Raw genomic sequence first — 25,581 nt, 5'->3', positions numbered from 1 at the left:
TCACTTGATCCTGTCATTGACCAAGGAATGATGAGGGGGGCTAACCCTCACAGCCTCTGGGCACAAAGATATCTGCATGAGGAAAATCTCTATATGCAGCAAACCCCATGGAAGACCACAGAAGAAGGGATTCAATGCTTGAGAGAAATGGCAGTGACAAAAACGGTCTTCTCAGATGACCTAAACACTTTAAATCCAGTCTTGGTACCATGGACATCTGTGACATGCCAAAAATTTATACGCCTTAGGCTACAAAAATACGCTCCTGCTTCAGCAATAATGAAGTGGGGTAACAGGGAGGAGACTGTGCTTGATACGGCAAAGAAGCTCTGAGCACATGCAGATGCTGTACATGGCCCAACACATGCCAGAATCGCAGCTGTGAAAACATGTCTGCAGAAACTAGAAGATAAGATAGAGGAGAATCACAAGAAACCCAGAGAGGAGATTAGAGAAGAAATGAAAGAGGGCTTTCTCCAAATCTCAGCAGTACAGATCAGAAGCTCTAGTATCAAATGCAGATGTCCCTCAGATAGGGAGAGAAACTACACCCCATGAACTGAGCTGTGGTTTTTCCCATGTGATTGTGGAGAAAATATGAGGAGATAGGATGGAAAATCTACTGCTCTGGCAGGATTGATGCTTAAATGAAAAGACAGCAAGACTCAGAGAAGAAGTTCCACCAAAAAAGAAGCAGCTCCAGTAGCCTGCAGCCAAACTACCAGGTATGATGATAATGACGTGTCTAATCCCCTTAAAAACCTCCAAGACATACACTCGAGGAAAAAAGGATAACCAAGATTAGAGGGGCCTTGCCTTTAACCAGGTAGAGAGTAGAGAAAATAATATTTTTTAGACTGTGTGAATTCATTGGCCTAGCACATGAAAACCACAAAAATACGAAGCCTTGGTCAACAACAGTGCACATTAATCCCATTGAGACATGGGGGAGCAAAATCTATTTCTATTGCTGGTGTGACAGGGGCGTCACAAGACTTGACTTTAGTAGAAGCTAATAAAAGCCTGACTGGAAATGAGTGTAAGAAACACACTACTGTGACTAGCCCAAAAGCCCCATGCATTTTACACAAAGATTTCCTCCAAAGTGAGTATTTAAAAAACCCAAAGGGACTCAGGTGGATGTTTAAGATAGCAGCTGTTAAGACTGAGAGCGTCAAACAACTGAACACCTTGCCTGGACTATCAGAAAACCCAGCTGCAATAAGACTTCTGAAGGGAGAAGAGCAATGAGTACCAATTTCCACTTTGACAGTGCACTGCTGGCAGTACAAAACAACTGTGTGATTCCTATCCATAACATAATCTGTAAGCTAAAGAGCTGAAGAGTGATCAGCAAAAACCCACTCACCTTTCAACAGCTCATTTAACCTATATGCAAACCTGAAGGAGAATGGAGACTGACTGTGAACTATCATGCCTTAAACTAAGTGACTCCACTATTGAGTACTATATGCCAGACACATTAGAGCTCCAGTACCAGCTGGAGTCCAAGGCTGTGAAATGGTATGCCACTATTTTCTCCATTCCTTTAACAACAGAATGCAGGCCTCGGTTTATCTTCACATAAAAGGGAATGCAGTACACCTAGAACCGACTGCCCCCGGGGTGAAAGCACAGTCCTACCATCTGCCATGGACTGATCAAAGCTACATTAGAAAAGGGTAAAGCTCCAGAACATCTGCAATACATTGATGACATCACTGTGTAGGAGAGCACAGCAGCAGAAATGTTTGAAAAAGGAGAAAAAAATCATTCAAATTCTTCTAAAAGCCAGTTTCACTGTCAAAAAAAAGCAAAGTTAAGGGATCTGCTCAAAATATCCAGTTCCTGAGAGTAAAGTAGCAAGATAGACTGTGTCAAGTTCCCACTGATGTCATCAACAAGATCACAGCAATGTCTTCACCAACACAAAAGAAATACAAGCTTTCTTAAGTGCCCTAAGTTTTTAGAGAAGGCATATTCCTAAACACAACCAGATTGTAAGCCCTCTCTACCTGGTCACCTGCAAGAAGAACTTAGGGCTTTCCAGTGGAGCCCTAAACAACAACAAGCCTTCACCCAGATCAAGCAGAAAATCATTAATGCAATAGCCCTTAGCCCAGTCAAGACAAGACCAGATATAAAGAATGTGCTCTACTCTACAGCTGGTCTACCCTAGAGCTTTTAGCAGAAAGTGCCTAGTAAGACTGAAAGTCAACAACTAAGATTTTAAAGTCGAAGCCACAGAGGGTCTAAAGCCAACTACACTTCATCAAAGCAAAAACTTTCAGCGGCCTACGGCAGAGTCCAAACCGCCTCAAAAGTAATCGGCACTAAAGCACAACTCCTGGGGCCCCGACTACCAGGGCTAAGGTAGATGTTCAAAACAGAAGTTACCTCTATCCACCATGCTACCAAAGCCATATAGAACAAGTATAGTGGTCTAATCATACAGCACACCAATATTAGAAACCTAAATCACCCTGGGATTTTAGAGATCATTACAAATTGGCCTAAAGTTGAAAACTTTAGTCTCACTAATGAAGAGAAACAAGAAATGACACAGGCTAAAGTAGCTCCACCATACAACCAACTACCAGCAGAAGAAACACGTTATGCTGTTTTTACTAAAAGTTCCTGTTGCATTGTAGGGATGAAATGAAATTAAAAAGCAGCTGTATAGAACCCAACACAACAAGTCACAAAATCTACTAAAGGAAAAGGTAGATCAAGCCAACTCATTAAACTAAAAGCCATTCAACTAGCCCTAGACACTGCTAAAAGAGAGAAATAGCCAAAGCTCTACCTCTACACTTAATTCATAGAAGTAGCCAATACTCAGTGAGGATAGTTAGAAAAAAAAGCCAATTAACAGCGCAAAAGAAAACCAATTTAGGCTACTAAAGAGTAAAAAGACATTACTACCAAAATAGAGAAACTACCTATAAAAGCCTGCCATGTAAATGCCCATATCCCCAAGAGTAAAGCTAATGAGGAGCACCAAAACAATCAACAGGTAAATCAGGCTGCAAAAATAAAAGTGTCAAAAACAGACTTAAATTCGCAACACAAGAGAGAGCTGTTCCTAGCTAACTAGGCTAATGATGCCTCAAGTCACCAAGGTAAAGGTGCCTCTTATAAGTAGGCCCAAGACCAAGGAGTAAATTTAACCATAAACAGTATTTCTCACGTTTTTCATGACTATAAGACGTGCACTGTGATCAAACAAACCAAGCAGCTAAAACCCCTATAATATGGAAGGCAGTAGTCCAAATAGAAGCACGGGTAGGCCTGGCAAATTAACTACATCACACTGCCCCAGACACGCCAAGGTAAGCCCTATGTGATCACAATAATAAAAGCCACCACAGGATGGCTGGACACCTACCGTATGTCTCATGCTACAGCCTGTAACACCATTCTAAGCCTTAAGAAACAAATCTTTTAAAGGCATAGTACCCCTAAAAAAATTAAATCAGACAACAGGACTCCTTTCAAAAACAGCCTTATCAACACCTAGACTAAAAAACATGGCATTAAGTGAGTATATCATATCCCCTACCACGCACCAGCTACAAGCAAAATAAAAAAGTACAATAGACTGTCAAAAACCACCTCAAAAACACTGAGTAAAAGATCTTCCAAAAATTAAAAGCAACATCTAGCAAAGGCCACCTAATTAGTTAATACCTCAAGTTCCACCAAACAAGCAGGCCCTGCCCAATCTGAGCCCCTGCATATAGTAGACAGAAACAAAGTCCCAGTGATGCATGTCAGAGGTTTGTTAGAAAAGACAATAAAGATCAGTTCTGCCTCAAGTACAAACAAATGCAGTCATAGAGTTATCTTTGCTCAAAAACCAAGTTACACATAATGGATAATTCAGAAAGATGAAACAACACAATGTGTACCTCAGGGAGATCTGATTATTAAGTAAGAACCATATGCAAATATCACTGTTTACTAAATATTACTGCCATTGTCTAGATATAGCTACATACTATATGTATATATGTATTGTATAATGTATGTGATTATAAAGTTAGAATATATGCTAGTTTTAGTACTAAGCTAACAATATAGAGATAAGGAATAGAATGTCCTATGGTGACTTTATGGTGCTTGTATCCCCATTCATGTGTTTAGCCCAGAAATAAGTTTTGCACCTTTAAGACTGACTCTGAGAGCAAAAGAGGAGAGAAAAGAAGCACAGTTTGTTATCAGAAACTGCACTTGCTCCCCTGCATCCCTCTCTCCTAGACTATGTTATCTGCAACACAAACAGACAGCAGGACAGAGCTCTCCTTTGCTTTTAGTCAGTTTTTATCTAGCTAAGGTATAAAAGTTGCCTAGACTATGTTTTTCTTTTTCTTAGAACTGTTCAAACCTACTGTAGACTAAAAACCCAAAAATCCCACCGGGGCCTAAGACACTGGATCCACTGCCGGAAAGACTAATAGAAAACAAAGCAAGCCAAGCTACAGTCCACTAAGGGAACTTTCTGAGTTTGTCATTTCTTCAAAGCAGCAAGAAATTTTATTGTTTAATATTGTTCATTCTTTATGTTAGTGAATACTTTGCCTGTCAAATAAACAGGTTTTTTCCACTCTTCTGCAAAGAAATCTTTTCCCAAACCAGTTAGAAGAGGGGCTGCTTAAATCTGCTTTCTAAAGGAACCCCTTAGAGGTTTTCTCCCCAGTTTGCCCTAAACCAAGACAACTATACAGACAAAGTTTCAATTTTGTGGTTAAAGTACAGAGTGCTCTTTTTAAGGACTTAAAAAATATATCTATTTGTTTTCTCCTCCCTAATTTAAAACATGCTTTGAATCACAAATGTGGTAGTTTCTGGGTTAAACGAATGACAGAAAACATATAATTAATTTTCTAATGCAATTCAAAAAAAAAACCCTAATTAACTTAAATCTATGATGGAAAGCTCTCACTCCTCTATCTCTCTTATAGATGGCAGGGGCAAGACATGGAAGGCCCAGTCCAGGTAATTTAACAGAAAAAAAGAAAGAAAAAAACCCAAAACTAAACTAAACACTCCCCAACAACAAAAAAACAGGTTTTCCAAAGCTTCCAGACAGGTACCTATATATGTGATAATGATGTAATGAAAAAGAAGTAAAAGCAAGCCCCAAACACTGGGTCTGTAATGGATTTGAAATTAGTCTGTGGCCATTAGCACTACAGTATGTTTTACTTTTTACATTGTTGTCATATTACTACATAGCACAGAAAACACCATCCTTGCAGAAACATTACTAGAATGAGATTCCCTACATATGACTCCCAGTCTTAGAACAATTTTTCTTCTTCTAAAAAAGTGATATGCATAAATCCATTTTAGCATTCCTACCAAATGGAAAAGAATGCACTTCATAAAAACATAACTCAAGTTACAAGTTATGTAAAAAATCTTGTACAACTAAACTGTACTACAGCAGCATACATGCTTTAACTAGGATGGCTCAACAACAGGTGATTTTTCAGTTAGATACATATTCTTATTAATAAGTGTATGTGTTAAATTTTTTCCTTTTACACGCAGAAGTGCACTTGAGTTCTTGCATAAATGTAAAAACATTATTGAAGTAACTGACATTTATGGAAAGATGCATAAGGTTTTAGTCTCCCAAAACGCATAAATAGCTTGGAGCTGTAGGGCACCACAAGTTACTAAGATGAAGAATGGCACGGAGGAACTATTAAGGATGCCTCAGTCAACCTTATTCCTTACTCCAGAATGGTTAAGAACTCTCACTGCAGTGATACACTAGAATCATATAGATTTTCAGTAAGATCAACACATATGTTTTCAACTTCAAATATTTACCAAGACAAACATATGAACATATGAAAGCATAAAAAATTCAAAATAACATTGTTTCAAAATAAAATCCAATTACTTATTCTAGAGATTACACTTTGAGGTGAAATGAAACATTTTTTAGAATAATACCTGGTAGCTTTTATTTTCCATCTTTTTACTATACAATTGCTCTTAAAAGATGTTAAGGTACATAGCTTTAAATCACTATCAAACACAAGGCAAGGCATAAATACGACCACTGTGCTCCATATATATTTGTGGTTAGTATCAGTCCTCTAGATTTACAGAACAACACAAAATTAATCAATAGATAATCAAAAATCCTTACCGCTTTGTACCCCGTATCTGTTTTGCATGCTTTTCTCCCTGAAAACATTAGGATTCCTTGCCAGAATAGCCTGCAGCAAGACTGGTATATCTCCTTCTGGATCATCACTGCCAAGGTTATCTTTCAACTCTCTGGAATTGTGGAAGTAAGCAAATAAAGAGGCAAATGCATTTTCAAATTATAAGAAACTATGAGTCAAGTAAAAAAAAACAAAAACCAAAAAAACCAAAAAAAAAACCAAAACCAAAATGAAAGAAGACAATTTACTGTTAAAATATATGAAAAATCAAGTCTGCAAAGCACTGCTTCCTGCCTCTAGTTTTTTTCACCCTCTTCCTTAAGGAATGGCAGAAGAAATATTTCTGCAAGTCCTCCCAATTATTTTCTGTTACTAAGCTCTTACATATATGTGGCTGTCAGTTTAAGATTCTCATACGAAGTATCTTAGGCACATTTTTATATTGTGGTCATCTCTACAAAAGAGCACTTTGGCATAACACCAAGAACATATTACTGTAGGAGTGAAAATAACATATGTATCAATGTATAACATTCAGGTAACTGTAATATTCAGGTTTCAACCCAATGCTCTGAAAACCTTTTTACTTTGAAAAGGGGAAATTGGCATATCTTTGAGATCACAGGATTCCCTGTGAACCATAAAGAAATGTAATGGATTTTCTATAAATGCATCTGTGCACTCACTTCTTGTATGCTTTGAGGACTTTTAAAAGCCACTTCCATTTGAACAAAACAGTTAAGGAAATGACAGTGTTGTCAACATAAAACAATTCAAGGGACACCAGGGAGAAATAAAAAAAATAACAAAAAGAGAACACATTAGCATACTTAATGGCTCAGTTGCTAAACTACTTAAGTTCAATACCTAATCAGAACTGACACCTAATCAGGTGTCAAAATTCTTCTTGGGTATGCAATTTGTCTGTGTGCATTAGTGACTGATACTGAACGCAAATTAGTATTGCCCGATCAACACCATAAAGTCTGCACTCTAACCTACCAAGAAGGGAATAAGCATTAGATCTGTAAAATAACTCCACAGTTAGGTGTAAGGGCTGATGGACAATTATTAACATTGTCTGAATGAAACACATGACTCTTATATTGCGGCCACTTACTAAGCAAGCCTAAGGAAAACCTGCACATTCTAATTTTCATATTCTCACAAACATCCTTCTCAATCCAGTAAATTTTCATTTCAAGGAGTAAGGATGGCGATCTGATGTAGAAGTTCAAAATACATACATGTGATCTGTTGACACCTGATTGAGACTGTGGACGAGCTGTGAAACCAGATTTTCATCCCTGCAAGCCAGAAGGCAGTTCACCTCTTCAGCTATCCGTCCATTGAAAAGCAGGCTTTTTGTTGTGGTAGCAGGTAAAGGTGATGGAAGAGGCAGCTGGTTCAAAACTGTTTTTAGAAGAGAGGAAATACTTTATAATCATTTCATGAGACACAAACACACAAATGTGGACACCCCCTTACTCTCTTACGAGATTAAGAAAGAAAACCCGACAACTAGATTTAAAACACAGCGAACACTTCTGAATTTTTTTAATTCCTAAATTCACACAAAGAAACACACATCCCCACTCACATACCCATAACTGGACTATCTAAACACACCAGAATATTAAGCTCTTTATTACATTATGGCACCCTTCTCCTGGAGCCAAAAGCATTGATAAAAAAAAAGGAAATGCAAAATTTTTGTAGTTACATGAAGTACTGTAAGGGCATTGAGGATTTCAGTTTTCTACTCTGATCTCAATATTTAATTAGTGTTACCACTTTATTATAAAGTCTTTAAAGAAAAACCAAAAAAACCCCAACTAATCAGAAAAACCAAACAACCCAACAACCAATTAAACACACTAATTAAATTCACAGTTTATTCTTCTCTTCTTGTATTTATTCTTATGTAAACCATCTTCTCAAGACAGCCCTAGTATTGTTGGTTGTTGTGCTCATTGAAATATCAATTCAGTCAGAAAAACTTACTCAGAAATCTCATGAAAAGATTTAGTGAAAACACTATTTCAATCAGATTATAAGCAACATTTCAATTTCTTAGAGCATTTTTAGATCTTAAGACATAACAAGGAAGTGCACATATAAGAAGGTTTGACCCAGATGACTGTAGAATTACACAGAGCAGAGGAGGTTAAGCCAGGAGCGGCCAAAAGGCTAGATAAAGAGTAAGGCCACCTCAGCTGGTTCAGGAAAACAAGCTGACTCTTGGCTTGGTAAGAGTCAGCTTGGCTGACTCTGAACTTACTCTCAGCTGGTAATTGCAAGTTATCAGGCTGATCACATCCCTGAGATCAAGGTTTTAACCGAACCATTACAAACAATTTCAGAAAAAAACCCCAATCAAAGTGAAACATATTTTTTGATTCTTTTGTATTTTGAAATTGAAAAAGTGGGGTGATTCCAGCATTTTTACCCCTTACAATGTATATAATTGCTGTACTTAGGAATAAATTACAATTCAAATAAAAGTTTGTAATATATTAATATCAATAGCTTTCACTACTTGCAGCAGATTACCTTGAATGTGCCTGAAACTTCGAAAAATTAGCAAAATCAGCAAAACATATTGATTATGCTTTAGCATCAATTTAGCTAGCCTACTCTACTGCCTTCAGGATGATCATATCATCCATGTTTTCAGGGCAACTGGCCTTGTCCATTAGAGTTCCGTGATTAAAGGAACTCTTGCACCAGAATTTGATCAGTGATTTCCACCAGTCAAGCAACCTTACCTGCAAACACTTAATTCTGGAAAACTCTCCATAGCCAGAAACCTACTATTTGCATCCTGATGGTCTGATATTAGATGGACATGGTCATACACAGATACACACTTAAATACATAACCTGCATCTTTCACTTCAATACTCCACAATATACCAGAAGTACATGAAGTGGGTTTTTCCTCCAAAACATCTTTCTTTTTTACTGTGAGCAATTAAATTCAATTGCTGGATATATACTTCCAGTGTTTCTTGGAAAGCCTCCAATTTTCAACAGTGTAACAACAGAAGTGCTTAGAAGAAGCACCTAAGGTCACGGAGTCCAATTATCCTCAAACAGACAACTGAGCTACAAAATCTTTCTTACACTACATAAATAAGATGCCTCTCTGTCCCAGCTGCTCTTACTGCAATGGTTGCTCCAGGTCCTCACTATAGATTAATAAATCTCCTCTTAGTTTTCACTAGAAATTATTTTTTGGTCACATTATAATGATTTGGTTTTGTGTCAATATCAGCTTGTAAGGTAAATAGTTATTTTTTTTTCCTTGCATATTTTCTTCCTGATGTACTTAAAGTCAGCATACACACTTCACATGCTCCCTTTGCTGGCTGAACAGCAAAGAAAAAAGACTCAAGTTCAGCTGCTTATTTTTATTCTAGCAGTCATTTTGTGCCTCTACTAACTAGTTCAAAATTAATGAACTAGTTTCAAGGTATATTCAGTATATTCTCTCTTGACTAATTGCACATCAGTCTAATCCCGTGTCTCTGTCTTTTTAGTGAAGATGATGGGATGCATGTTTTAGAAGCACTTTATCATTAATATATTTTTCTTTATTTGTATGGTACCCAGATATGTTACTAAATGATGCAGCAAACAAATAATGAATTCCTATATTTTGTTTCAGGTTTCCCTTAAGGGTTTTTTTTAACCTGCATTTCACTTTATGCCTAAATACGCATGGTTTTATTGGATAGACTTTTACAATTAAAGCAATAACAAGGCTAACATATTTAATGATAAGTCTGATTTTAAACAGATTTAACTGTAAGAACTTTAAAAATAAAACTATTTTAGAATTTTGAAAATGCAGATATTCACCAAAGAGGTAGAAAAAAACATAGTAAAGATGAGAAAAAGAAGAGTACTTACGGTCCGTAAGACTAGCAATCCCTGCAAGAGTAGTGATGGGAACATGAGGCATATCCCCATTCATCCTGAAGTTCTGGGAGAGTAGTGCCTACACAGATATTTCAGTTCAGGTGCCAGCTATCATTACTTCCCATCTCCCAAGCACTAAACACAAAACAAAAAGAACAAAACCAAATAAAATCTCTCAGTTTACTTTTTAAAAATTTTACATTCATTAACATAAATGAAACAGACCATACTACCTTTAGCTGCCTACTAAGTAAATTTTTTCAAGAGTGGGTGGAACAGTGTAGATTCTAAGTAACAAGTGGCATTAGCAAATTAAAGGGCAAGCTTCCTTCTGGTCTCAGAAGCAACCTCTTCATCAAAAAAAAAGATGCAAGATAAGGCAACAACAACAAAAAAATCCTTCAAGTTATTCAACACGGACTGAAAAATTGGTAACAAAACTTCTAACTGTTCATGCTGGAGTGTAATCACACTTGATGCATAGCCAGTTAAAGTAATTAGCTGTTACATTCACTTCCCAGTATCGCAGAAGAAGGCAATAGTTTCATAAAGAGACTAGTGAAACTAAAAGTAGTAATTTACAGATTCAAAAATAAAGAAGCAAACATATTGACAAATACAAAATCTAAGTACATTATAGAAGTAGTAGCTATTTCAAAATTGATTTGACAATATCTCTTCAATACATAACTCTGTCTGGTCAAACTACTACCAGAAATTCTAATTACTCCTCTTGGGGAAAAAACAAAGTTTTGCGACCACTGAATTAGCTCATATCTTTCCTGTAAAACAGCACATTTGATATTCAACAACAGAAAAAGCAATTAGTTCACTTGGATTTCACTAATTATAAAGATCCCAAACATAAGGAAGTCCACAATGCTAAAAGAAACCCAAAAACTGCAGTTCCAAACCATCAAACATCACACACTATAATCCCCTAGTATATTGTGAAATTGGCATGATTTTTCTGAAAACATTAAAGGAATTTGATATGTGGTTACCTGTTGCAGACAGGCATTTGTGTTGACAGGCTGTTGACAGTAAAAGAATCCTTACATAAGCATTTCTCTTTTCTACTGAAATGCTGAAATCACGATTTACTTACTTTAAGCCTACATTTTTGAGAATTACATATAAAATACATACAAACCACTAGGTCCTTATAGGTTTTGATAATTGTATATAAAATACATACAAATCAAGTGATCCTTATAATTTCCTTACTAATGTTTCTTAGTAACATTATTTCTTATGCCACACCAACATGGCAACATATGGCAATATATAAAGCACCACTGCTTATGACTACATACAGACTCCAAGACAAGGAAAAGAAATGCTACAAGGCTTTTTGTGCTCAAAGTTTTCATCAGCCAAATTTTCAAATTTTTCAAATTTTCCCTAACTGCGTGTTCTTTGAAAAACTGAGGTTAAACAGAACTGAGAGTGAATGACTTCCTTTGCCACAGCTGCCACAGTCTCATTCCGACCTAAATTACTTTTTTAAAATTAAAAATATAGTACATTGCCAATACAGAAATATAGTCAGTAAGGAAAATGCTACAGACAGATACTCTGTGTGGATTGCTGTGCTTGGAGTTTTTTTTAAACCAGGAGAAAACTTCCATCAGAACAGTTTCAAATACTACTCAATACCCAAATGAATACAAATATATGCAGAATTTCAGTGGTTGCCTAGTTCCACAAATAAGCAATTCTTAAAAAGAAATTTTAAGAATCAAAGAAAATATGCTAAAAGAGTCTCATAATGAGTCTGCAGCAAAAAACCCACAGGAGATAACACTTCTAAAATCCAAGTTTTCACTGAAAGCCTAGAAACTAAAGAACACCTTTCACATATAAATTGTATTTACTATAAAAATATCAAGTCTGATGACTTCTCTCAACTGAAAATGCATCCAAGGAAAGGCCACGTCACTAGCCAGTATTATTGGAAATTTTTATGTAGCACAGAAGCAATAAAATATAAGAAAAAAAATGTCTATTCACTTTCACTTCCTCATCATATGAGGAAGCTCTTAACACAGAAAACTCCTAATTCAAGTTCATTCCTAATTCAAGTATTACTGCCGCAATAAAGAAAATTATAGAGATGTTATACAGGAATAATACCTCCAAAATCACACACTTAAAATTAAAAACCTTCTCCACAGATATATGGTAAGAACCTGAACCTGGCAACGTCCAGACCTCAGAGTGGAGCAAGTGCAGTGAGCAGGGGAAAAGTAAACTTTCTTTGTAAGAGAAGAGTAAAAGGGGTTGGTTTGTTTAACTAACAAAACAAAGGTCAGGAGGGGATGTGGTTGCTCTCTCTAAGGCAGTCAAAGAAGGCTACAAAGGAAGAAAGCCACAGAGCAATACTAACACAACAATAAATGGGCCCATAAATGCAAGCAAGAAGAAAACCAGAACAGAGTTTTTCACCATCAGAGCTGCCAATTTCTCCAATAGCCTTACATTAGTAGAGATAACCAACACCACTACTCCAAAGACTGATTGTACAGATGTTACAGAAGGGACAGGATGTGGTTGCCTGCACCAGCTGGGGGCTAAGCATGGCAATTCAAGAACTCCTCCTCTGACATTATGAAGTTTCTGTAAGCATGATGAAATGAATAAACAGATGAGAGTAAACAAGAGAGAAAGAGAGACTGATGGGATTAAGTGATGGGATTAGTTTACAAAACAAACACAATATGAAGAAACCACATAGTCATATCTGGATCCAAATACTAAATCCGCCATGTTGAGGGCAAAATTGCATCTGTTATAAAACTAGCAAACAAGGTGGGATTCAAATCCAGAAGCAGAGACCAAGATCCAGTGAAACTACACCTCAAATTTGATGCTACTGAGAACATAAGAAAACCCACTCATTTTAAGATTTTAAAATCCCAAGCAGTTAGAGGAATAAAGATCGACAGCTCAAGACAATTGTTCCATATAAAACATCAGTACAGCATGTAACAATAGCTTGACTGTTAGACAAGTTTTGTTGGGGTTTTTCTCCCCTACCTCCATTGCCCAAATATAAAAAGAGTTAAAAGTACTATTGTAGCAGCTTACTATTAGTCAAGAAGAACAATCATTTTCAATATCTAAAAAATTGCCAGGATTGTTCAGTAGTTGTTAAAAACAGTGCAACATTTTTATCCCTTAACTGAAAAAATGAAATATTAGCTGAATTAAGAAAATCAAAGATCTGCAGCAGAAGGCTTTTAACCAATGTATTAGAATGTAGTGTAGCAGTTCAGAAAAAGTACAAGAAATCCAGTCTATATAAATGTATGAGGTCTTGTATATTTAGTATATAGGTATTTATGCTCTTGTTTCTTTATAAGAAAGAATGGATACCACAGAAGACATTTTTGGGAGGAAGGAATTGCAGTGAACAAAGGAAGCAACACAAAGAATACCTCAGTGAAAGGAAAACCGTGAAATGGCAGCATATCTAAAGAATAACGCAGGAAAAGGTTATCATCATAATAGGCACTAATATAGAAAAGCCAAGCCCACTTAGCAAGGAAAGTAGTATAAAAAAAGTTTAGGCTGTGGTTAATATGTACAAATTTAAAGTGTTACTTTTGCAAGTTATCCTTTTCCCTTTTTTAAATTTTTTTTTTAATTATCTATATTACCCTTTACTGCAAAGGCAAAATTAAGGGAGGAAGAGAGGATGAAAGTAAGCTGGGAACAATTTAAGTACAGACGCTGATATCCAGCAAAGAGAAACTACAAGCATAAAAGGAAAAAAAAAAAAACCAACAACCCAAGCAAACAAAAAAAATTACTCTGTAAAAACAAAATAAGAAATAGAAACAAACTGCAGCTGTATTTTTTCAGATATTGTAGCATTTAACTATCAATTAAATGATGAGAGGACTCTGACCACTGGTTATCATATAATGGTACAAGCTCTGCATTTATGAAACATTCCTCTTGGTTGAGAAACTGTCGTGTCTCTAACAAAAACACCAGGTTTTCCGCAGATTTGCTGTGTGCATGCATGAGAAGAGTAAAAAACAAAACAAAAGGAAAAATCTGTTTACGCAGTAATACAAAAAGGCTGAGCAGCAAAACACAGATAAGTAACCAATCTCAGTACTGGGCAGTTTCCTATGCACATTTAAATGTTTCATTTCTCATTCTCCAGGGTATTCTTTAACTTATTATATTTTCAGATTTAAAACAATGTATTATATGTAAGTGACCTGATATTTTCCAAGAAGTAAAAAGGTAGACTAAAATTAAATTTTAAAGAAAAGCTATGATATTAGATATCTATACTTTTCTTTTTAAAATGCATCCTATGAAGTAAAGTACTGCAAACAGTCTTGTTTTATTTTGCTTAGATTATGAAACCTTTATTTAGCATTAAAGTACTTTAAAAAGCAGTTTCAGTTTCCTATATGTTGAATAACATCATATAGATTTAACCACAGCATCATGATCTTGACTTTTCCTCATCTGCATAAGAAAACTAAACTAGTATAACTATGTATTAGCTAATTCATAATTTAGATGAAGAATGGACATTTTCTTTTAAATCAGCAAACCTGAATCACAAATTTATGAATCATTGTCTCTCAGTTTTAAACTTCTACATTTTGCAATAAGCTACTTTTCTTGTTTGTTATTACACAAATCTCTGCTATCAGTCCATAAACTATCCTTTAAAAATGCTTGAAGAATGAGAATCACAAGGAGAATAAATTAATATCCTTTAGTTCTCATTCAGGTAAGATACTGCGACTGAGGTACATCAGACAGATTTATCCACAAGAGGGCAGATTTCTGGTTTCTATTCCAGAGAATAGAAACAGTTTATACAGCGACACTAAGTTTCCAGAACTAAATGCTTTCAAAAATACCTCAAACATACTAAAGAAGGAGATGACAAAACATAATCTAATACTTAAGTATCTGGGGAGGGGCAAGCATACACATTTACAATATAAAGCATTTAAAGCTGATTCAATCTCAAAAAAAGTCAGCATTGGAAATGAACAGAGAACATTTATTAATCAGCTGCCCGATGCAGCTCTCTAAGGTTAAAAGAGTAACACAAGAAAACATGAAGCTACTGTATATTTATTTAAGTTGACAGCCAAAGAAGTGGTTGTAGCATGTGAGTGGAGGTAAAGGAAAAGGGAGGGTGCAAGCAGGGAAGAGTGTGTATGTGTGTGTGTACTAGTGAAATATGCATGTTTCATTCATAAAGTGATCCGACAGCAGAAACAGTGATGCTGACAAAACAAGTGAAAAATGAAGAAGTTTGAGATAAGGATTACCTAGTACAACTTCTAAACCAGTATTAGCATAATGTGTTTTCCTATAATAGGTGCTCATATCAACACAAACTACAATCACGGTAAGAAAAAAACCCTTAGTGAAAAGTACTATACTATACAACTGTAAGTTGCTTACCAGTATAAAGCAATCTTTAGGGGAAAAAAAATTAAAGCAGCCAGCTTTTTAATCTGTAATTACTACCCAATTCCTTTGGGCTCTGCTGCTCTGATTTGATAAACAATGACACTGATGTCTCTCCTGCCCATGCGATACGAGTGGCAGTGACACCACAATACACAGGAAGAGCAATCCCAGCACAAGCAGTGAAAGCACAGACACAATAAGACTGGTCTGTGGATTCAGCCAAAGACACCCCCTAACGCAGGAGCACATGTATTTCTATCAGGATAAGCATCAGTCGTGCTCTGCAACTGTAAAAAGTCTTTCTGGGGAAAGAAATAAAGGGAGTTGACACAATTGGACCATGCCCAAATTCAGACCAGGCCATTTGTAGAGAAAGGATGCCTATAAGTAATTTGCAGCTTCCCAGATCTGTGGGACAGTGGGACTGAACACAGCCATGGCAAGTTTGCTGACACTGAGCTGTGTGATGCAGTGCCATGCTGGAGGGAAGGGGTCATCCACAAGGACCTGGACAGGCTTCACAAGTGGGACCATGCAAACCTTGTGAAGTGGAGCAGTCATGATACTAACCATCACTGAGAAACAAACATGAATGGAAAACATCAACCTACTTCAGAAGCTCATACACTTATTTCTCATCTGCAGTACGTTTTCCACATGCAATTTTTACTCCAATGAAGAAAGCAAAGCTCTTTTGAGTAAGCATAGCCCTTGTGCTTGCTCAGGCACATATAAGTGGCTGATATTAGATATAGTTCACTTTATTGGAAGAAAATAGCTAAGGGATGTATAGAAGAGCAAAAGCAAATCAAAGAGTTCATTTAAATGGAGAACACTTTAGGTTGCAATACCCATCTTCATTCATAAAATAGTTGAGACAGGTATTAGGGAGGATGTAGCAGATTGATTTTTTCCAACTTTCTGGAATGTCTCATATTAGCTGTTAGTAGTGCTGCCCTTTCCTAAACACTGACATTTACTTGTATTTTCAAGATTTTTTTCATCTCTTATTCGGCTGGAACTTAACCAGACAAAAAGCCTAGTGATTAAACACTGAACCAAAACCTACTTAATACAGTAGTCTCTTCCAATTTTTAATTTTGCATTTCTGCCCTTGAACTCTCTCAGATGCTATGTAACCTTTACAAAACAAAACTGGTATGAAATTAATCTCTTGAGGCAGCAGCTGATTTTACACAAGTCTTCATGACAAACAATTTTTGCCTCTTTTATGACTTTGAAAATAAATTAAAATCCCTCCAAAGTTATTCCATATACACTAAGAAAACAGATTCACCAGTATATCATTTCTTTAGTAATCCACAATACACAGAAACATAACATTCTATATAAACAGATTTAGGGAGCTGCACTTCAAAAACACATCAGTGCCTCTTCATACTACAATTAATATTGATCAGTGAAACGTTGTTTGCCCTAATATTCATCTTGTAGCCTGTTTTTAAACTTTAACCTCTCCCACATACAAGAGAGATGCTATACAGCACTGCAGGGAGTTAAGATGCTTCTCTTCTGAATTGCTGTATTACTTCCCCTTGTGCTCTAAACACAATGAAGCAGTTCCTCCATGCAAAGACTCTCAACTAGCCCTCTGTAACACATCCAGTTTCCCTCTCTCATATCAAATCCACTCCCACACGTCTCAGCTGCTGGATGAAGAGAGCACATGCTACAGCCTCTTTCTCAATGGGAACACAAGAATCTCCTCTATTCAACAACCAATTTTCACAAACTAAACTGTCTTGAGGCTTCCAGCCATTCTAAAGATAACTGAAATTTTCTGATGCTGATGCTTTCCAAAATTATTAGGCTGAGGAACTTACAGATAAAGAGATGACTAATGATCAATAGGTAGAAAACTATTAAATTAAGTGGTGATTTTAGTGACTGTGTGCAGAAACACAGCAAGCTTTGGCTATATTGTCCTACTGTACACATTTGCACAATTATGGCAATGTAATTATTTTTGTCATTTTATAGCATTCCCTACTGAAAATTTGTTGTGTTTAGTTCATATTCATGAGGCATTATATATTGTTTATGCAGCATACAGAGTATATAGAAAGTATGCTAACATTTAAGAGACAAAACCCCCTAAATAATCAATGGAATTAAACAGTTTAATTAAGATTACTAATCTTGCAAAACATATTGCTTCAGAAGGTTGAACACAAGAGCAAAGGTAACTTGCAAAAAAGCCCAACTGCAGTGTTAGTGTCTAATAAATACAGTAACTGCATAGGGGCTTCAAGAGATTAAATTTTTCATATGTTTGATAGCTGATTTTAGTTAATGTTTGTGTTCCAAAATTGAGAATTACATAAGCCTTTTGAACATACACCATCCAACTTAGCAATGCTAAAACTGTAAAGCTCGATGACTTTGTAACTACAATTAGTGTCACGATTCCCTGATGTTTTCCTTTATGGCATTTAAAAAACTATCTTCCTACCCTATTTAGCTCAATCCCTATTAACATTATAGACATTAACATTATAAAGAAGTTACAAATAAGCCTGTTAAACTGTATCACTAGTCAGCCAAGATAGTTCTTTTTCCCAATTCCACATACACTCAGGTCAGCTAAACTTCTGAAGCACAGTGAGCTCAAAAACAGCACAGAAAACACATGAAGAATAGCTGGGAGAAAAAAAATCAAACACATTTAAAAGGTTATTAATAAACCCTGAAGCATAGTGCATGCAAGATCTAGATGTATTGTGTTGGAATAACTGCTAATGAGCTTAAGCTCAAATGAAGACCAGCTAACCATAAGCAATTTGGGCTAGACAGTAACAATCTGGCATCTCTCAACAGTGAGGAAAAATATTATTTTGGTGTTTGGTTTCGGTGTTTGGTCCTTGTAGATCTGGGGATGGGTTCAGAGTGCTACCTATGAAAGTGCCCTATGTAATCCTGAACTTCTGTTGCTGCTGCTAGTTCTCCTACAGCTGCAGCAAAAACACAACAGAAGTTTGTTAAACTCACCAGCTGTACTGAAAGGAGGGATATATTTAAAAAAAAAATTCCTCTGAAATGGTGTCTCTTTGACCTTGCTGACCATCTTCCACATCCTACCTTGACAGCCTGCAGATACTACAAATCGAAACAAAACCTACACAGGAAATGCACCAAGGACTTAGCAAAGCTGCTCACAGGCTAACGCAAGCTCATGCCTCCACCAAGGTTAAGCTCTGCAACTTCCAAAGTTTTCAAACTTCTGCCAGGGCACAAACAAACATTCAATCAAGAACAATTAGATGAAATTATGTTGGCTATGGACAAAAAAACTTGGGGATTTTCAATGTGTGGCCTGTCCATTTTAAACATTCTCAGTTCATCTTCACTGGGTACTGCAGCAATACAAAGAAACACGGAACAGCTGTCAACAGTGAAAACACACTTCTAGAAATCATAATTTAGAGCAAAACAAAAGGTAATTATTTATGTAGATAGGAATGCCATGACCCAGTTAGTATAAAACAAATTCAGTGAAGCACACTACTCTGAAGAAAATCTCCATTTAATAGAAATTCTCTAAAACATGCATCTGATTTTTTTTCTTTAACAAACTTAACTAACTGAATCCAGTTTGGAAATTTTCTTCATACCTGAGTAGAGCTCACTCAATACAACTTTATTTTACAGTAAAATAAAAACAACTGAATTTAAGCTACTAATTCTAAAAGAGAATATAAAGTCAAATGTTTAATGTAGCTCAACTAAGCCACTTCAAAGTGGCTCCTCTTCATTTGCATTAAAAAAATCTAAAGTACTGTCATGTAGACAAGGATTGAGCAATACCTTTATTTCCAATTATTTGGACAAAGTCACACATTTTTAAGTAGTTCAGCTGAACACAACACACCTACAAACTAGCTTCACATTTGTTTTTCCAAGAAACAAGAACAATTTTAAGTTACACATTGTGCATTTCCTATCAGAACTTCTGGCACAAACGTATCAATCATAATAAAAGTGCACAGAACATAGAAAACAGAAGATTAGGTGCAACATTTCAATATTTAACTAGTCAATCTAGTAGCTTACTTTCACCCTAAAGAGCAGAGCAGATCATGAACTGTGACACAAAGAGTTGAGAATTGAGGAGTGGTGAAAAAAATTTCACTTCATTTGCTGACTTTTTTGAAAAACACAGAACATGGCCCGTCTGTCATGGTTACCTCCTCATTTCACAACAATTCCTCAAAGTACAAGGCTGGAAGAGACAAGGCCAAAGAGCTTTCTGAGCAATCCATGAAATTAAAGAGCCAAACAAGTTCTCTATGCTGACTTTTTTCCCACATCAAAATGGATGTTTTTAAATTTAAGGTCTTTGTACACATGGTGGGTCTAGCACTGGCCAAATGCCAGTGGACCCACTAGAATATATTTACTCATTTCCTGCTGGGAGATAGGATTAGGAGGAAGGCAAAAAAGGTTCAAAACTTTAAAAGGTGGATCTAGCTTTTAATTGGCTTATTAACATGCTTATTCTCAAAGCTAACCAGCAATTGGTTTTGCTAGGCACAGAAGAAGTTCTCAGCAGCTCCTCTCAGAAAAAATCACTTCCATGGGTGGCTCCAATGCAAAACCAACACAGTACTCTAGTGTGGTTTTGTTCTATTCCTTTAGATCTGTTTCATCAGTTTTACACAATTCCCAAGGATGAGGCTGAGTCAGAGTTAGAAAGCTACAGCTCAGTTGCTCAGACAGGTGGATGTGCAGACACAGCTGTGCACTTATACAGACCGGAGAGATAGATGGAAAAATGAGATAAATTTAAGCAGTAACTGCAACTGGGATTCCCATCTTGTTATGGAATTTGGCTTCTGCTGATTCAGAGGACAGCACAAGGACAAATAACTTAAAAGGAAGACAGATACATTTCCCAAAACATTTATGAACATTTGAAAACAGCATCTAGCTGACTGAAGGCACAATACACAAACTTACTGTTCCCTGACCTGTCTTTCTCCTGCTCCAAATGCTTATCATTGAGCTCTGTGCATGATTAACCCCATTACTGCATAAAAAATGGTCTGCCCATGCAGATATTTCTCTAAAGCTCTTCTTTTCAGTATGCCACATAAAGAACAACAGAAAACAAGTCACTTCAAATTTGACAGGACTGCACATTGCCATCACCTCTGCAGCTGAACAAGGCCTTTCAGTACCAAAGAGACAAACAGTTCATGACAACAAATACCAAAGACATAGAACACACATTTGTTTTCCTTTCTTTATTCCCCCCAACTCCTTATTTGTTGAAGGAGAAGGAAGGAATAGAGAACTACTACTGCGTTTATGCATCCAGGAAGTTGCACATTATATCTGTCCACATTTTTCCCCAAAAAATCACAAATGCTGAAGTAAGTGGCCTCTGGAGGACATCTTCTCCAATCTCCCACTCAAGGAGGGACACCATGATGACCAAAAAACTGCAGGGGGTAGAGGGGGAGATAAACCCTCCCAATTAAAAAAAAAATCTATGGACTCAGGTTGACTATGCACTTTATTTTCTTTGGCTGTAGTATTTATTACAGCTGACACAAGAGTACCTGATTTGCTCAAAACCAAAGCAAATCCAAAAAAAATTCAACCATTGAGACAACATACTTTATTAGACTTAGGAAAAAAAAAATCCTAAAATCTAAGGCTCCCTTGTTCATAAAGTCAAATTGTAAACAATCCATAGAACAACATTATATTAGCAAAATTAGTATTTTCAATGACTGCAGAATACTCTGGTTTTGAATTTCTACTCTAGTAGTCATGTTTTCCATTTTCATTTTAAGAGGAAGCAGTGAGTGTTTTTTTTAAGAGGAAGGCCCCAAGGAAAGTAAAAGTTCTAATCTTGACAGTGACAGCAACAAAGCAAAAACTTCCCCACAAGATTTGCCTCAATCTTTAGACTAAGTAACTTACAATTAACCACATAACCATACACCAAGAGCATATACAGCTAGAAAAGTTCAGCCCAAGTTAAAGGGCATCAGTAACTGAGATATTGTATCCAACTATGCAATTAATTATGTCTACACTAAATACTTCCAAAGCTATTCCATACTGTAGTTTTTACTTTTGGCTTTTAATTCTATTCATGCATTACTTTGATGGAATGGAGAAAGTAAGTTACTTGCTTGAAGACAGCTAGCATGTACAGTAAATAGTGATATTTTTTAAAAGATCCCTTTTACTGTAAATAACAAATAAAAAAACCCAAATCAAACAAAAAACACCAGAGGCTTTTTAAAAGCACCTTGCAAAAAGAAATTAGTATCTCAAAATCTCCAATTGGAAGGGGGTTTTAAAACAAAATTAGAAATATTTATAATGACAAAGACATATTTCCTATATTATTAGTGGATGCAATGAAGTCTTTTCTATTCTTCACAATTCAGGGATTCATGGACCTGTACAAGACTCAGCTTTCAGCTTTAAGTGCTTTTCAAAATGAGCCACAGGCTTCCTATTCTTGCTTTGACAAATATGAAGAACTTTGGTTAAACAAGCTTTCTCCAGATGAAGAAGTTGAAAGAGAAATGTAGGGGGATAGAATATAAGAAAATAAAGATAGTGTAGAAAGTAATCTTACCCCTAAGGGTAAGTTGCTGCTGGGCCAATTAACAAAGATTAGAAACAGACCTGACTTTACCAGGCCACAGCTGTAAGCCATGAGAAGAAGATGCTATAAAAGAGTGGGGTGGCTGCATGAGGAGGGAACTGGAGTCAGTGGCTGCTTTGTGAAGAAGAAAGAGTCAGTGCTCTGATGAGCTGCCCCCGAGAAAACACCAAGAAAGTTTGAAACTTTTGTGATAAGGAGACAGCAGTATGGAACCCTGCAACAAGATGACAACAGAGAAACACACCCAAGTATCTAACTTTTCTATCTGCCTAATCAGAGCGTAGCTGTAGTTTAGATTTCTCCTTTTGTAACAACCCTTCTCTTAAATTGCTAAATACAATGCCTTTCAACTGCTGAATTAACCATTATTCACACTCAGCATATGATTCACAAACAAAATGTTTGCTTTGCAAGCCTTGAAGGAACAAAATATTTTAGCAAATTGCTCAATTCTTCCTAAGTCCCTTTTACATCTGATCTGACCCACCTGAAACTTTTTTGCAGGTTTCAAAGCAACGGTCATAGCCTTTGCAACTGTGACAGAAAATGCATGGCAGACACAATGACTGACTGATTTCCCTCAATTTAATGCAATCGTCAAGCATGACTTTACAAGCCAGTACCATCTCCCAAGGGAATTATTGCTAACTAGCACACAAAATTTGACAGAATATTATCCAGAGTTTGAATGAATGATGCTGAAAATTGTATTCTAAATTAATAAAAAAAAAACAACAAAACCTCAAACAAATCAACCAACCCACCCTTATGGTACTGGTTCTTAGAAATACCTTTACTGGACCTCAACTCATCCTGGAAAAATCAAAGTCCTTCAAAATCACTCCTCAGCAGAAATTTTACAACTAGATGCAAAAATAACTGGAAATGCCATAGCTCTCAAGCTGATTCCAAGTTCTAAGCTCAGAAGGCAATTTTGGTATCTAGCCTTCATAAACTACGCAAAACCTCTAATAAAAATGCTATTTCAATGTCCAGAATATTATGTGACACAAGAAATACTCGCAAGAGATAAGCAGTCAGTCACTCCCATAAAATTTCCACTAAGTTTGTCTGCCTCTTCTGGAGTAAATTTACTTAGAAATATCTCATTGTTTATTAACACATAATGGAAAAAAAGGAAATATTAAAGGAAAGTCAAGTAACATACATAGTGAAGGGTGAATATAATCTATACTAATCCTACCTGGAAAAAAATTTGAGATAATAATTTGAGGAAACTGGAAAGATTCATACCACATGTCTCTGAAGTGGCAATTCTCTGTAGTAATTTAAAGCATAGCTCTTTTTGGAAATTATTTAGGGGACCCAGACTACGTTTTTTTTTCCTAATCATGAATGACAATGCCTACTTAATCAGTAAGGACTAAAATTAGAGAGTGTAGCTAGACATTTATGAAGCAGAGTTTTTATCAACTGTTGAACTACAATGAAATACAACTAGAGAGGAGGGCCCATGCAAATCTCATGATGTACAACAAGGCAAAGTGCAAAGTCCTCACATGCATCAGGGCAATCCCAAGAACACACAGAGGAAGAACTTATGGGTGCTGGTGGGTGAAAAGCTGGACATGAGCTGTCAATGTGAGCTCTGAGCCCAGAAAGCCAAATGTGTCCTGGGCTGCATCCAGAGCCCCATGGGCTGCAGGGGAGGGAGGGAATTCTGCCCCTCTGCTCCACTGTCAAGATCCACCCTGAGCACTGCATCTAGCTCTAGGGTCCCCAATATATGAAGGACATGGACCTGCCAGAGCAAGTTCAGAGGAGGCCACAAAGAGGCTCAGAGGACTGGACCACCTCTGCTATGAAGACAGGCTTGAGAGAGTTGGGGCTGTCCAGCCTGGAGAAGAGAAGGCTCTGGGAGGACTACAGCACCTTCTAGTACCATAAAGGAGACTACAAGAAAGCTGGAGCGGAACTCTGTTACAAGGACATGCAGTTACAGGACAAGGGGGAATAGCCTTAAATTGATGTCAGGAAGAAATTCCTTGCTGTGAGGGTGGTAAGGAACTGGAACATATTGCCCAGAGAAGCTGTGGCTGTCCCTTCCCTGGAAGTATTCAAGACTGGGCTGGATGGGTCTCTGAGTAACCAGGTCTAGTAGAAGGTGTCCTGTCCATGGTACGGGACTTTGAGCAAGATGATTCCTAAGATCCCTTCCAACACAAACCATTCTTTGATGACGAAACTCAAGGTAAATTTCCAGAGTTCAGTAGCAATGCTGCTTTTTTCAGCACTGTTCATGACATTTTGCAACTTTCTTTTGAGTTATCAGTACCATTTTACAACTGCATGTTTTCCCATTCAGAATTAATGCATCTTCTACTACAATGAAATCAGGTGTAAATCTAAATTCAATTTCTAATAATCATATTTATTCTGTAGAAAAAAATATCAATGCACATTGCATACGTAACACCTATAAAACATATTTTTTTTGGACTCAAAGTGCAGTTTATCCTCTATGGCAAAAAGCTGTCATTACAACTTCTACCAATACACCTCTCTGAAGCTGCCCCCAGTAACTTAGTGAATACTTAATGACTTCCCAAGGAAAAACAAGAGTAATGAAAAGGATATTTTAATTAGTAAAATTAAGACACATGAAAGGACATATATTTTACAAATCTCCACATCACATAAAATCTCCTATAGATACTATTGCAAAAGCCTTAAAAGCAAAAAGGTGATAAAGTATGTAGACAATAAATTACTGGTTCTGAAATAAATGTGAGAAAACAAATTCCAGTTTAAATGCTGCTTTAGAATATTACTGTACAAGGTAAGCTTTTTACCTCTTCATCAAAAATTGTTCTATGCTGCAAGGAAGAGAATGTCTAAAACTCTGAACATCTATGCTTGTATATTACATGATAGTAATTTAATTTATTTGTTTAGTTTTGTAATTCAGTCTGTTTAAATGCAAGGTTGAAAAACTTTTGATTGCAGAAGCATGAATATAATTTTCATACATTTTTAACATGCATCATAGAAAGACTGAATTTATTCTTAATGTCCTCTAACATGCACCACAGCCCCCCAACATCATGTCTTTTCCCAGCATATCCTAACCTATGGTACAGCAGTGTTCTCCATAGTTTTTCAGATTACATAGTCCTGCCAGACTGCTTTCATCATGCACAATACTTTCCCTATCCCTCTTGAATATTTGAAAAATACTTATTATACAGCACAAAAATTAATTTCATGCTTGAAGTTTATGATGCCCAAATAAAGTTGAGACAGAGAAGGTGAAGGACAGAGGGACATTCTTAAAGTTACTTTTAAAATACTCAGTTTTACAATGACAGTGTATTTTTGGTTTGACAGTCAATGAAAAATATC

General features: G+C 36.5%; 1 protein-coding gene across 5 annotated transcripts in view; it reads right to left on the bottom strand.

Annotated features, from left to right (window-relative positions):
• Positions 1-25,581, bottom strand: part of NIPBL (NIPBL cohesin loading factor) — a 154,848-nt gene that overhangs the window by 88,355 nt on the left and 40,912 nt on the right. For all 5 annotated transcript variants that reach the window (XM_063180235.1, XM_063180234.1, XM_063180238.1 and 2 more), the window contains 3 exons: positions 10,101-10,244; positions 7,433-7,598; positions 6,167-6,297 (listed from right to left, as the gene is read on the bottom strand). In XM_063180235.1, coding sequence (XP_063036305.1) covers positions 6,167-6,297; positions 7,433-7,598; positions 10,101-10,164 — 361 coding nt within the window. In that variant the 5' untranslated portion in view covers positions 10,165-10,244. The remainder of the gene's footprint in view (positions 1-6,166; positions 6,298-7,432; positions 7,599-10,100; positions 10,245-25,581) is intronic.

Source organism: Melospiza melodia, chromosome Z (genome assembly GCF_035770615.1).
Source record: "Melospiza melodia melodia isolate bMelMel2 chromosome Z, bMelMel2.pri, whole genome shotgun sequence".
Classification (NCBI taxonomy): domain Eukaryota; kingdom Metazoa; phylum Chordata; class Aves; order Passeriformes; family Passerellidae; genus Melospiza; species Melospiza melodia.
The sequence above is the reverse complement of the archived record's forward strand: the minus strand, read 5'-3'. Positions and strand labels throughout refer to the sequence as shown.